Raw genomic sequence first — 14,456 nt, 5'->3', positions numbered from 1 at the left:
CAAATTACTTTGATAAAGCAGTAACTCAGAAAACACTCAGACTGTCTACAGGGTCAATGAACTTAGTATAAAAAGGCTGACAAGTCCTGGTCTTTCAAAAATACTGAAAACAAAAACCTTGTTCTTCTAATTACATAACAAGTTTAAAAGCTTGAAATAAATCTCTGTTGGTGCTTTAACTTCTCACATACTATTTAATAGCATTTATATATTCCTTTAATTTTTGCTGTTTGCATACAACAAAGTTTTACTAATTAACAAGCATTTTACCAGTGGCTCCTTTTTGTCTGATTTCTCCTTTCTGGAGCTGAGTGAAAGCAGCTGAGGCATGCTGGGGAGTTCAGGGAAAGGAATGTTGATTTGTCTGTTCTTTTTCATCCAAACGCCTACACAGCGCTGTGCAGTAGGAGAGGACTACAGCAGACCCATGCTGTACCTACAGATTCCATACCTCACCAACCATTCTTTGATCCACAAACAACCAAACAACCTCCTTAAGTATACATACTTTTATTCATTTATTTTGAAAAGAATAGGTTTAAAATTAGGTTCAGCCTCAATGAAGCTGTAATATCTAGATAGAGATCTGTTCCCACCTGTCTTTTGCTGTATGCATCTTAAGATATCCACTAAAACTTAACTAAACTGGTATTATTTCTCCTTTCTCACAATTTATTTCATTAAATTAGCAAGACACAGGATGAATATATATATAAAAGATTAAGTAATATTAAGAATAAGTTGCAAACAAAATCTATTGGCCTCGTTTAAGATCCTGGAAACCAAAAAACCCCAGCCTTACAAGTATCTTCAATTTGATAATGAAGTTTAACAAAGTCAAAATACATATTTAGAATTCATATGTTCTTTGAGTGGACAATGAGCATGCAGTATATCACTTCTCTGAAGAACTAAAATTACATGGCTTGGTTTAGATAGGGAAAAAATGCCTGTCTTCATTTTTTTCCAATATAATGAGAATTGCATGCAGAGCTCTTCCAAAGCACAAGTACAAATTAAGCTTCTGAATTACAAATAGTTTTTGGCAATACACGCCAAGTCCTGCAGCACATTATAACAGAAAGTTCAGTTACCGAAAAACTGCATCTCTTCCCTTTTCTCCTTTTCTTCACAGTTAGTCTTACCTTACACACTCCACCTTCTATGTCATCTCATGCCTTCTTTTGGGATGACAGATAAAAACATCAGAAAAGCATCAGAGCATCACAAGAACAGCTATGCAAAGGAAATGAGCACTGCAGTGCAGTTTTGACAGACTATCTCAGGACACCATCACAGGAGAAGGCGACAGGGGCAATTCTTTGCCCATATAATTAACAATTACAAAATGCTAAGGCTAGCAACTATTAAGACATACATGAACACCGCTGTATCAGAGATCACTGTACCCTATGACACAGGTCACTGACCCACACATTCAAAAAGAGGATTTGAAAACTGCTTGCAAATGTATTGAGTTAGAATGAGTTATGGCAAAGGAGATGAAAGCAAAAAAATTAACAGAACACTGAGTTTAGCAAGTACAGATCAGAAATCAAAGAGACAGAGAGCCACACATACAGATTAAGCTGTAGATCAGATTAAGCTGTAGATGCATACTCTATAGCCCATACACAATTTACTTTTAATCATCCTTAATATAGGATCCATAAAAATTAATTACACTACATCAATTAATGAGTGCTCTTGGTACCCATGCATAAAGACTTTACATAGTTACATTTAATATGTGGGGATGCCAGTAAAGCTCTAGCAATTATTTTAACTAAGCTTATAGAAGTTAAGCTTATGGTAACAGAACTGGGTAAAGTTCATAAAGTACTCATTTAAGTTGAATATGAAACATTAACAAACATGCTGCTAATATAACGTGATCTTTAATTCACTGAACTGTGGATAACCCTCTTCAGAGAGCTAAAATGAGATTATGTAAACAGTTACAGAGCACAAAACAGATAAAACTGGTTAAACAAGATTCCCAGTGACAAAAGCTGGAATGAAATACAGTATATTCAGGCATATTTGCCATAGAAAAAAAAAGGGGGGGATGGACAGACAGACAACATTAAAGTACTGAAGGGGATTCTGTGGACATTAAAATTGTCATTTTTCAATTCCAAGAATACAGTTTACTGCCTATGATATATAAAATATGCTTATTTCTTATTTCCAATTCCTAATTTTTGCATTATGTTTTAATAAAATAACTTCTTACTATTAGAATTACATCAAAGTAAGGTAAAAACTCTACAACGATTTCCTTCTGTTTGACTGTACGTTCTTCGTCTTTCCTTCCAATCTGTGTATTCCTGCTCTGTTTTTCTGAGCAGTACCTTCTCAGAGAAGGTACTGAGGGCATTCAGCACCTTCTACAGTTTGTTTTGTATCCAGATTCTCATATGTTCTATCTCTGAAAGAGTAACACTTTCATCTTGGTACCCCTTTCAGGCCAGTCTTACTCATTCCATCTTGGTCTTTATTTTTAATATATTTTATTATACTTTCTTGTTATATTATGCTTTATCAAACTGTAGCTTTACCATATTTAAATTCATGACTTAAGAATGAACAAGCTTAATCATCAGACTTCAGCTACTGATGTTAGGTAAAATAATTTGGAAATGGGTTGCAAATTTGTGAGAAAAATTAAATAATAACAAATAATAATAATAAAAAGAAAAAAACCTGTCTGGAAAAAGTAGACATAGTTGTAATGATGTACTCGAATGCACAGATCTCCACGACTGCTTGAAGATACACTACGTTTGTGTTACCACAGATATAGGTGCTCAGCTCCTTAAGAGAGATAAAAGTGCTTATTATTTGTTTCTTTTATCAATTATGACACGACAGTGAATGCAAGTCACAAGCTACACCTAGAAAGGGGAATATCATATGAGTATCAGTAGAATACAGTACTAAGTACTAAATTGCTACTGAAAAAAAATCCTCATATAGTAGACTCATTTATTTCCTTTCTTTATAGCGAAGTACTTCTATTGCACTGGTCTTACATAGTCGCATCAATTTAATTGAAAGTGTCTGTAATCAAATTCACTGAAGAAATTGTTACTTTTTGTGTAGACACACTAAATTAAAAATAAGCAAAGGCATTTGGCAGAGCTTAAGTAGATAACCTACATCACAAGTGTAGCACAAGTTTAATAAAAACAGATTAACAAAAACAGACAGGAACTCGTGCCTTACTGTATGACAGCATCTGCATGCAATCTGCTGAATCTGACCATTCCATACAAATTTTTTTGCAACGGTGTTTAAGATGCTTTTGTTCAATTCCCCCACAAATAAAACAGCTTCTGCTTTGTGAGCCATATCACACATGCAGTAACTTGATTTACTAGCCCAGCAGTGGTCCTCTTAAACAGTACATATACACACAGAACACACATATACACACATGAAAACTGTTATCATAAATCCCTAAAAAGTTCAATCTCAGTATCAGTCACTGAACATTGCTGTAGGACTTAAGGTAGCCAACAAGATTTTAAGATTTTAAAGTCCTAAGGCAAAGTACTGTTTAAAAGAAACCAAATACCGTTACTGAAAGGGCATAGTTACAGTGTCTATACATTATAGCTTATTAAATATGGAGCAATTAAGTTTACCATTCTGAGTAACTGCACATAGCTTTCAGAAAACAGTGCCATAGACTCAAAGCACCATACATAAAACAAGCTATCAAATTCTAGAAGAAAAAAAAACAGTTTCTGACAAGAAAAAAATATCATACATAAAGAAAAATAATCTACAGTGGTCCTTATAAACAACTAAAAAATGTATAACCTTCTACATTTTAATATTGAAACACAGAGGATTAGTCAATCAGTTTAGGAGGCAAGCGCAGATTTTGAGCAGCCACTTCAGAATTAGAAACGAAAAGAAGATAAACTTCTCTGCCAAAACAAAGACATAGGTGGATGAGAGATACATTTCTCTTCTTAAATATACATTATGAAGGCAAAATCTAGCGCAACATTTCCAAATTGATAAACTATTGTGGCAGTGGAAGGATCTACAATCATCGCCGAGTTATTTTGATATGGCACGTCTCTTAAAACCACGCGCGCAACTGAGATAAAACTTTTTTCTTAGTAGAAAAAACTACATTTGTGAGCACGCTATTAAGCTTCATAATTAACTCAGTGCCAGCACTTTCCATTTTGCCCTGCAGAATTTGCCTCACTGAACAGACATTACGTATATAATAAAAACAGAAGTTTATAAACTACTTCACACACAAAGTTAAGGATTCTGAAAACTAGAAATGCAAGTTACACACTTTTGTTCTGTTTCCATGGGATGCACAACTCACATATTTTGTACAGACAAACCATTATAAAACCTTTTGTGGTTAAAACTGACTTGACTCCACCTCCTAGTAAATGACGTCGGATATACTGGTAAACTTTTGTACGCTACTTCTAACACAGATATCCTGATGAGTGCAATGAGTGTATTGTACTGAGCACCTATATCCATGGTAACACAAATTAATGAGTGTAACCTCTTCATGCTGCTGCTACTATGGCCTAAGTCCTAATTTGCTTAACCCAGTTTCTCAAATTTTCTGAAACTACACTGAATTAAGCCACAATTTTCTTTCAGTTACACAGCAGGTTTAAAGGTAGCTATTCTACATATTAGAAGCTCCACTAAACAGGTCAGTTTAATTTTAACCCGAATAAATGAATAAAACAAATCTGACATATAAATGTCAAATAGATATAAATCTGTATAAATTTGACAAATAAATTTGAATAAGTCCATGGATGCCACAGCAAAATGATTCGCACCAAAATCTTAATGGGAATGAAAAAAGAACCAGAAAGCCACAAGACTAGAAAGAAGTTGCACTGAAAGCAGAAGAATAGAAATAATAAATACATATTTACTAAAGCTCTATTTTCTCTAATACCTAAAACTAAACCCAAACTTCCAGCTGTTCATCTCTACCCTGTTAGCAACAAGTATCTGTAAAATTCTTGGGGAAGATCTCCTCTTCAGTCTTCACTGATCCAGAAAACTACAAAGCACTATTCACCTCTGGGAGCTTAAGCAGCAGAGGACTCCGTGTCATCAATTACATCACCTTGGAGTTTTACACTTGTTTGCATATAATATTACAGCACATTTAACCACATCATGCCACTCAGTAGCATCCTCCACAGGATCACTGGCTTGCTTACTGTAAAATCAGGCAATATCTATTAAAAAAGTCAAGGGTTTACAATGAAACTAGATGTTGCTGCTGAAGTAAAGCTGTGCTGCAGAAATTAATGAGGCAGTTAAGAGAAAGGTCTCACAGTTAAGGTGCTTGAATGGAGGAGTAGCCCTAGAAAAATCTGCTATTCTCATCTCTGCCAAAGAGTTCATGAGGCAAGTTACCTTATCCAGGCTTTCCAGATGGCCTCAATAACTGCATGCCCCTTCATTTTCTTAGTGCTTGATTTGAGTCACTACTGTTTGATTTCTAAAGACATAAGCACACAGTCCCAACTGAAGTAAACAAAAATTGTACCTTGAACATGTCAAGAAATATATAACGTTTAAAATTATTTTAATCTAGGCTTCTCAAATGGAACAAGGACACTCATGATTCTTCTGGCAGTAACCTCTCTTCTTTCTACTTTCCTACAGTTAATTTGGTGAATAAAATTTCACACTCAACTTGCAGCTACATGGAGAAGAATTTAAGTTTGTTTTTTTTTTTTTAAGAAACAAGTTATATAACTCTGTCTTCTAAACAAGTATTTAATGGTGTGTTCTAAGTTGAGGAACAAACCAAAGTCTGAAAAATACTGATAAAATACAATGTTTGAATATTATTAAGTACAAAGCTACTTTTAATTTATAGCAGACTAGAAGAAAATGAGAGAATGCACGTGCATATACAAGTGTACTGTATGATTTGGTTTGCACACCTGATCTGTAAAGCTCAGGCTTACATCTACTCTGCTGAGCCCACATAGTCACAGTTGCTGGAGTACACATGCAGGCCACATTCAGTCTTCAGCTTTGGACCTAAGGAATTTACTCTGCATAAGAAAACTCCAGCAACTCCTCACTTTTCATCCAGCTCCTTCCAAGTGTTTTGCCTGATAAGAACTTTATTACATTAAGTCTTTTGTCTTCATGAATATAGTTATATACATGTCTAGAAATATATTAAAATGTATTAACATTACTCAAAACAAAGTTAAAATAAATATTTATGCAACAAAGGAATTGGAACAATCTTAAAAATTAAAAATGCATTTATATACTCTCCAACCTTAACTTTGGTGAAAGCTGTGAAGAGATTTAAAAAAAATGGGAGGTAGATCTCAGTATTGAAGATATCAAAATCCTTTCCACTACCCATTATTATGTCAAGAAACATTCTGGAAGCTCTGGAGATTCACATAAAATATTCTTCTGCAATCTGAGTAGAGCAAAAAACTTCTTTGATAGTAATGCAGAAAAAGCTCTGTGGCTCCGCACCTTCTTTTGTACCACACCCTCATCACTGGCAAAAACATGAGAGTGATTGTATAACTGATCATTAAAAAATGGTTTTGGCTGACTTTGGTGTTTTGGCTGGTGGAATTCCCCTTCAGCAGTGGCTATCCAGAGTCTAACCTTTAGAAACTTTTACACAACACAGGAGGAACTAAAGTGAGGGGAAGCTAAGTGTCTCCTTCACAACTTATTCAAATTTTGTCTCAATTTATTAAGCATAATTCAGTCATAATTTCTAACAACATTTATATTTTCATTCAGAACAATGTTTAGCCAAGTAAAATTTTTCATTCTTTAACTGCCTCACTTGAAGTACAAATCTAAAGAATAAATCTCCATTCAAAATGAGCCAGAGCACAAATAAACGTTTTCTAGTGGGAATCAGCAGACTTCTAAGCATCCTTTCCATATTCATCCTTGTGAAATCAAAGGGAATGACATTAAAATCTTTCAAAAATTGTGGTAAAAGAAAATCGTGCCTCACTTTTCTTTGTTCCTGGCAGTAAATGCTTAAGGTATCAAGGAGACGCTGCTAAAAATAAAATCTCAGGGGCCATTTTTTCACTTTGCTGTTGGATGAGTTATTCAGCTTCTTGAACTACACATTTTTATGCTTATATTCATGTGACTTCAGGAATTCAGATCTACCCACATCCCTCAGCTGATCCTGAAAGAGTTGCAGTGACAGAGACATTAAATCCCTTTCTTTTGTCCTTTCCTGTCAGCCATACCCAAGAACTTATATCCAAGGAAAACAGATGAACATTTTGAAAAAGGATCTAAGGGCAGGTAAGAATCAACACAGAGACAGCCCTTAAATTGTAATTCTTACTACTTCTTCAGAGCTTCTGAAATTAGCATTATTCAGGTATGGCCATCTACTTTTTAAAGCTCATGAATACAAATAACAGGTCTTCAATTCTGTTTGTAGTTCCAGAATTTTCACAGTAAGGCAATTATTTTTTACTTCACATATTATAACTTCAAGTAGTCCTGGGATAAGTGATATACTATCATTGGATAATACAATCTTCTGCCTCTAAAAAAGAAGTATGAAACCTGTTTAAAAGCAAAATGAAGTTTTATGGCTACAAAAAAAAAAAATTCTGTAAGAAATAAATTATTTGCTTTGCTTACTGCTTTTCTACCTTGCACTGATTATATATTTGTTCATTCACTTTACGGGGAGGCTTAGCCTACTTTAACACATGGCTCGGGCTCTGGAATTTAGCTATCATTAGTTACATATTAAAAGGGTCAGCGTGTTTCAGTACATCTCTCGCATTGAGGTACAGTGCAAATAACTTGAATCCTCAATGTACTTCAGAAGGTTATTCAGTAAGCGAATGTATAAACTTATAAGCGGGTCAGACTTCTTCTGCTTACTTTTCAGTCAGACCCATTCCATTAACTGGTTAAAAATTCACTTGTGACAGTTTAAAGACAAGTCTTTTCTTCTTGCCTGATCATTTTCACTAATTTAAACAGAACCATATCTCTAATACTATTTCCAAAACTATTTGAGTTTTGATTGATAAGATGTAATGAAAGATTGAAAGGCCTACATTGTAAAACTGAGAATGAAATCCCTTTTTACAGAGAGTACATTAAACAAGACTATCTGATATAAGCACAACCTAACATTTATGCAGTGAGAATATCCAAACCCAGGAAAGCAACTCAACAACTAGCCATGCCCATGTCATATTATCCTCTTAGCTATGAATCAGAACAAACTCACACTGGCTCACATTAGCATTTTATTTTTCAAGGTCAGAAGTTGTTGCAAAAACTAGAGTAAAATATTAACTAGTTAAGTGTTTATATTGTACCCTACTGAATAGATTTGTACAGTCCAATAATTCACACACACACACATCAACATATACTTTCACAGGGCAAACCCACCTGAATATATGTACTCTGTCTTCTGCTGATAAGGATTAAAAATTCTCTTGATGATATTTTAAAAATAAATAAATAAATAAATAAATACAAAACAAACAAAAAAACCTACCTGACCCCACAGGCTCCCATCAGCTTTCAAGAAGAAAAGAAAAGAAAAAAATTAACCCCATTAAAATAAATAAAGAATCCAACTTTGTCCCTTTCCCTCCTCAACTCAGACTGAAATAGTTCGAACTGAGTTCACAATGGTATGAAAAGACTACTATACATAAATCTGGTTTTACCTTTACGTTTAGATATGATGCAATCCAACACAAAGAACACCTTACATACAGAAGAGTCTCTGCAATGCCTGGCAATCAGCAGATGTCTTTATCCTCAGTAACATGGGCAACCACAGTTTGGTGTTCACAAAGCACAGCAGTTACTTTTATTTTAGATTGAAGCTATATACTCCAGCCATTTCTACAAGAATGGCACACAGAGTATATGTCAACACTGTTCACAACACTTAATCGATTTACTGTTAAGCTTCTGGTCTACATAGGAGAATTTACTAGCTTTAAAGAAGAAATATATTATCAGGTCAGGCAGAAAAGATACACTACTCACTTTCATCTCAAAATTCTTTACCTTGTAATTTCTTTTGCTGAGCTAGATTCACCTAAATTCACAACTAACTCATACAGATTGAGGAAAAAAAAAAAAAAAAAAAATCAAAGCCTTTTCTCATATTTGATATTTTAAATTATAAAATGCTGAGTATTTATTTATTTTAAAGTAGTACATATTTAGTTTGTAACATGGAAAGAAGGTAAAAACAGATTCTTACTGTTCCTATCACTTGCTCTGCTAAAATTCCTTCTGTTTAATCACACCAAATACGTGCCAGTCATAGCTCACACGACCACGAGCTTCATTGCATTCTTCAAATGCGTTGATAAACAAATCAACTTCTAGTGCTCTTTGAGCATCTGTTCTACTACTCTGTGGATGAAGTCAGAAATATTACAAACCCGAATAAATCACTCAAGGTCAGGCTTAGGTAAGTCCTTTTGTAATGAAACAGCTACAGCTTTCCACAGCATTTAATGCATCATTTGTGCAGCCTGCTTTTCAAATTCTGCACTGCCGTGTAGTTTGCAGCTGTGCTTCCCTGAGATGGTACAGTTTCAGGTGGTTGCAGTTTGCTGCAACTTTCTACCTGTTGTATTATCGTCCAAAATTTATTTCCAACTTTTACTGAAACAGTGGCCCTTCATCTAGGGACAGAGCACTTGTGGTTAGAGAGTACAATTCTGGCCCATTGTGTTGAAGGTTATGATTAAATAGCATAAACTTTCATATTACTTTAAAATCAGAAGGGAATTTATACTCATTTCTTCTCTAGCACTTGCAGTGATAAAGTCATCTCTCATTAACTAAAAAGGCTTTTTTTTTTTTTTTTTTAATGGAAGTGGTCTGATCTCAAACTTAATAAACAAGCAACAATGTTAAGAACAGTCACAGTTATTCCAATGCCACAACTGAAAGATATAACACAGAAATGATTTACCTAAGCAAGTTCTGTGGTTTTATATAACAATCTTTATGGAAAAGCAAACAAAACTACCACCATAGCAGTGTGTATGAGACAGTACAGCACATGACAAATATCCTCCCTTTTTATTCTCCCAATCTGTTTATATAATACGATTTATAACAGATCCATGTAGGGCTTTAACAACACAGACTAACTGTGCTGCACATCTACCTGTAGAAGCTGGAAATTTCTGTTGGCACAAAATGACTTCCTTTCTCCCAGCAAATACTTCCTTTGGGGCCTAACACAAAACAACTTTATTCAGCATACTGATCTGAGTAATAAAGTAGCATAAGATTTAATAGCCTGATACATGTAGATTTCAATTTACTCCCATCTGTGAAATATCAGTGTAATTATTTTCTGTATGAGAAACATTGTTATACCATTTACATACTACTTTTCCTCATTAAGCTTCCCTTTCCACTAATCTTTGATGTGAATTTCTTGCATGTCACCAAGCAGTATACATCTTTCCATCTTGTAATGATGCAGAAAGTACTTAAAAAGTCAAACAGCTTCAATTATATAAAGCATGATTTTCACACACACACAATCTGGGGTCCCAGATTGATTATAAAATGAAAGACACCTCACATAGGATCAAAGCAGATCACTGATCCAACTCCTTGTACAGACCAGTTTTATTTTCCTGATAGATAATTTATCAAATACAAACAAATAATCTCAAGCAGTGGGCACAGACGTAGCTCTGGATTTCAAAAATCATTCAGGATATTAAAATCTTCCAGTTAAGCATTACAAAAGCTTCTCTAAAATACAGAGAAACATCAGTTGAAGTAGAATAAGAGCAAAACTTGCTCTTAGAGCAACATGAATGAGTTAAACTTTTGCGTATCTTAGATAGACTATGATGTGCAAATTAAAGAAAAGAAAAAAGAAAAAAAAAGCTATTTATAACTACCTAAGTCACAGCAAACCAGTCACAGAGCCATTTCCCAGACTATCTTATTGTCATGCGAAACAGACTACTCTTTCATTTCTTGTCAGTCATAATTACAGTTCCATAATTGAAATACAGTAAATTACCATGCAGTAACTTTGCGAGATGGTTCACTGAGGTTAAGCTGTCACTACAATTACTGTATAAGAAAAAATGTTAATTTAAATGTTCTAGTTTTCTTTCAAAGGAAAGGAATGAATTTGGTTCAAGCAGCTTAGATTAGTCAAATATCTTCATAATTAAATAAACAAAGGGAAACAAGATATTTAAACAGTCAAGCAATCTCAAGCAGAAGTTCTAGGCTGTAAATAGACCAGTGCAAATAAATTTCTGTAACTGTTGAAGAAAACTGCATATCTAAAAACAACCCTTTTTTAAAGAATACTCTGTACCAATTCAACTGAATGCAATACGTACCCAGTATCTTCCACCTGAGATCCTATTTTGCTCATAAAGCACACAAAGCTTTCTTTCAACCTTAATTCCAGTTCAGTTCTACATCATGTTTACAGTCATGACTAGGAGGATTAACTGCAACTCAACGCCACTGAAGTGTGGGGGAAAAACGTACTAATATTAGCATAAGCATTTCTAAGCATAAAATTGGGCATACAATTTTGATTTATACATCTGTCACGTGACATTTTCTTTTAGAAATTTTCTAAATTATTTGACATAAAATTAAAAGGAATACAGAAAAGTTAAATAACTGTCACTACAAAAATAATACTGTAAGACTAATACAGTCAGGAAGACTGCCCGGCTGATGTTGGAAGAGAACTCCTCCATTCTGATTTCCCACTCTTTGCTGAGTTCCTTGTGCTCAAATAAGATTAGCTCAACAAACGTAACAAAAAAAAAAAAAAAAAACCAAAAAACCACTAACAAGTTGTACAACAGGCAAGGAGGGACAATGTAACTTGGGAATAGAATGCAACACAAGGAGCTGATAGAAGGAACAGGGGATGGCGACAAACTGTGGAGATCTGCTAGAAAAACCAAACAATAATCTGAGCAAGGCACACTGAGGCACTGTTCAGAGTATGCTATAGGTTTTAGTAATGCCTTTCTACTCCAGACAAGCAAGTTCTCCATCTGCCTCATCTGTTCTCTCTCAAAGTTCACAACAAAGGAAAAATAAGCACGTACTCAAAAACTGTTTGAGGAAAGGGTTCACAATTTTAGCTGCAAAGCTGCAAAGAATCAAAACACTGCTGAAGTATGAAATGAAGCTCAGTATCAGAAACTACAATTCTCTTAGCCCAAATCCTTATCCACTTTGCTAAAAAAAAAATTAGGATCTGAAAGCTTCTAATGATTCATTTTTCTCTGTAAAGCTTAATTATATCTCACCTCCGTTGCTCTCTCCAAGCTCTGTTGTAGATTTAGCATTTCTTTATCATGTTGCTCTTTGAGCTTATCCATCTCCATGTCATGGCTAGACACTTCTTCTTTTAGTGCCCCTTTTAAAGCTGTAAGCTCCCGCTCTCTCTTTCTCAAAATTTCTTCTTGTTGATCTTTTGCAATTAATATTTCTTGCAGATCCTGCTTCATTTGCATTAGCTCCTAAAGAACATCAAAATCAAAACTAAACACAATTGTGTCACAGATGGCTCCAATGCCTGTTCTGTTTGTGTTTCAGAGGACAATTAAGAATAAGATCCCCAAGGCCAATTTTGTTTCTCACAACCAACATACTATTTGCAACTTTTACAGAGTGCTACAAATCTACTGAAAACCAATATTATTAGAACTGATTAGAATGATAAGAACTGTAACTGATGTTTTATATGAGTGAATATATCTGATGCTACAGAACTACCAAAAGATTTTCACAGCATTCCATGTTACAAAAGATGCAAATAAAGTAGGAGTCAAAATAAGGCTGCATTTTAACAACTCCCTCTGTCCTACCTTCAAAGAGGTAGATAAAAACAAAGATCTCTGTTTCCTACACTGCAAAATACGTGAAAGTAGTAAGTCCTTGCTGACTTTTCTGCTGTAAAGAATAAAGAAAGTTCTTCCACAAGTTAAAACAGTTTAAACTTCCAGAGGTGCTGCTTTCCTACCAAAGCTATGCTTCTACACCCTTTTACCCACCTCCCCCAGTGTTCTCCCTAGAAGTAAGTTCCCCCTTGCCAAATTGCTGGGAAAGAAGCATGTGGTCAGTGAATCTTCTGTGGACAGTTTTCAACTCTGCTCTGCTAGATTCTGCTCAAACTTCCAGCTGACTATCAGGTAAGGCACTAGCTTAAAACTTCAGTTTCTTAATGGGCAACAGAACTGAATCTTACACAATAAGCTAAGGCATGTTTTTCTTCTCCTGTTTCTTAATTTCAATTTTTTATGCAATTATTTCAACTTCTTTATCCCCTTTCTATTACTTTACAACTAACCTCAATCAGAACCTCTTTTTCCCGTTCATCAGTATGTTTTGCATTATCCAGTTCATCATGCATCTCCGAGAGCTGGTCTTGAAGGTCTCTGATTTCAGTCTGATGTTTTTCCTGCTCCATCTTCACTTGAAAAAGCCTCATCAGAAAAAAGAGGGGATTTTTTTCTGTTAATTATAGAAATACTAATTTGTTCGTTCAAGTAGTTTAAAAAAAAAAAAAAAATTAAAAAATACACTTATTTAGTCCCGTGTTCCACACAGGGGAACAAGACATGAAGCAGAAAAATGAAACATCAGAGAGGAAAAAATGAAAGCTCTTTTAAATAAATAATTAAGTGGAAAGTTAAATTGTATTTTAAACTTGACACAGTATTCTTAAATTATTCTTGAATCTTGAATTAAAGTACTCAAGTATCTCTGTATTTTAAAGATTTGAATCATGTATTATGACAACAAAATAATAAAAACAATTTGTAGTAAGAAAAGGATTATAAATCAACAATCTTCCTTCTCCTTCAAGACAATCTAAAAACACGCAATTTTTAAACAGTAGAAGCATTTTGTACAATTAAGACATGTCACTGTCTGATTCCGTTAATAAACTCAGAAGGCACAGGTACTTTTAACCTAAGAAATTTGAGCTATATATTCCAATTAATATGTTTTCCAGAATGAACTCACTCCTCAAGGTTTTGCCTGAGCTCCTTCTCGTTTTCTTCCAAATTCTTTTTTAAGGCATCTTTTTCGCTTATACTTTCATCAAGTCGGAGCTGAAGCTCTTGCAGGCTTGCTCGTGTAGCATCTCTCTCCTCTTTGCAATTTTGCTGATTCTAAATTTTGTAGATCAAAAGTTAAGCAAGATAACAGACTAAGCATAAATATTCCTTTTTTACTGTATAAAGGAGTCATTTCAAAGCATTGACATTTGTCATTTGTAGAAGTATTTACTAAGTTATGAATATTAAAATATTGGATTTTTTATTAAACACAGCTTTTCAATTTTTGTGAGATATGTGAAAGTGAAGTTTCCCCCTCATCAGTTTTCAAGTATATCGATTCCTCTT

The 14,456-nt window shown here is 34.4% G+C and overlaps 1 protein-coding gene across 6 annotated transcripts in view; it reads right to left on the bottom strand.

Annotated features, from left to right (window-relative positions):
* Window positions 1-14,456, bottom strand: part of CGNL1 (cingulin like 1) — a 52,507-nt gene that overhangs the window by 20,777 nt on the left and 17,274 nt on the right. For all 6 annotated transcript variants that reach the window (XM_052672404.1, XM_052672408.1, XM_052672409.1 and 3 more), the window contains exons 6-8: window positions 14,074-14,222; window positions 13,394-13,529; window positions 12,351-12,563 (exon numbers count right to left, since the gene is read on the bottom strand). In XM_052672404.1, coding sequence (XP_052528364.1) covers window positions 12,351-12,563; window positions 13,394-13,529; window positions 14,074-14,222 — 498 coding nt within the window. The remainder of the gene's footprint in view (window positions 1-12,350; window positions 12,564-13,393; window positions 13,530-14,073; window positions 14,223-14,456) is intronic.

Source organism: Tympanuchus pallidicinctus, unplaced genomic scaffold (assembly GCF_026119805.1).
Source record: "Tympanuchus pallidicinctus isolate F22 unplaced genomic scaffold, pur_lepc_1.0 scaffold12, whole genome shotgun sequence".
NCBI lineage: Eukaryota > Metazoa > Chordata > Aves > Galliformes > Phasianidae > Tympanuchus > Tympanuchus pallidicinctus.
This window is presented reverse-complemented; position numbering and strand designations above follow the sequence as displayed.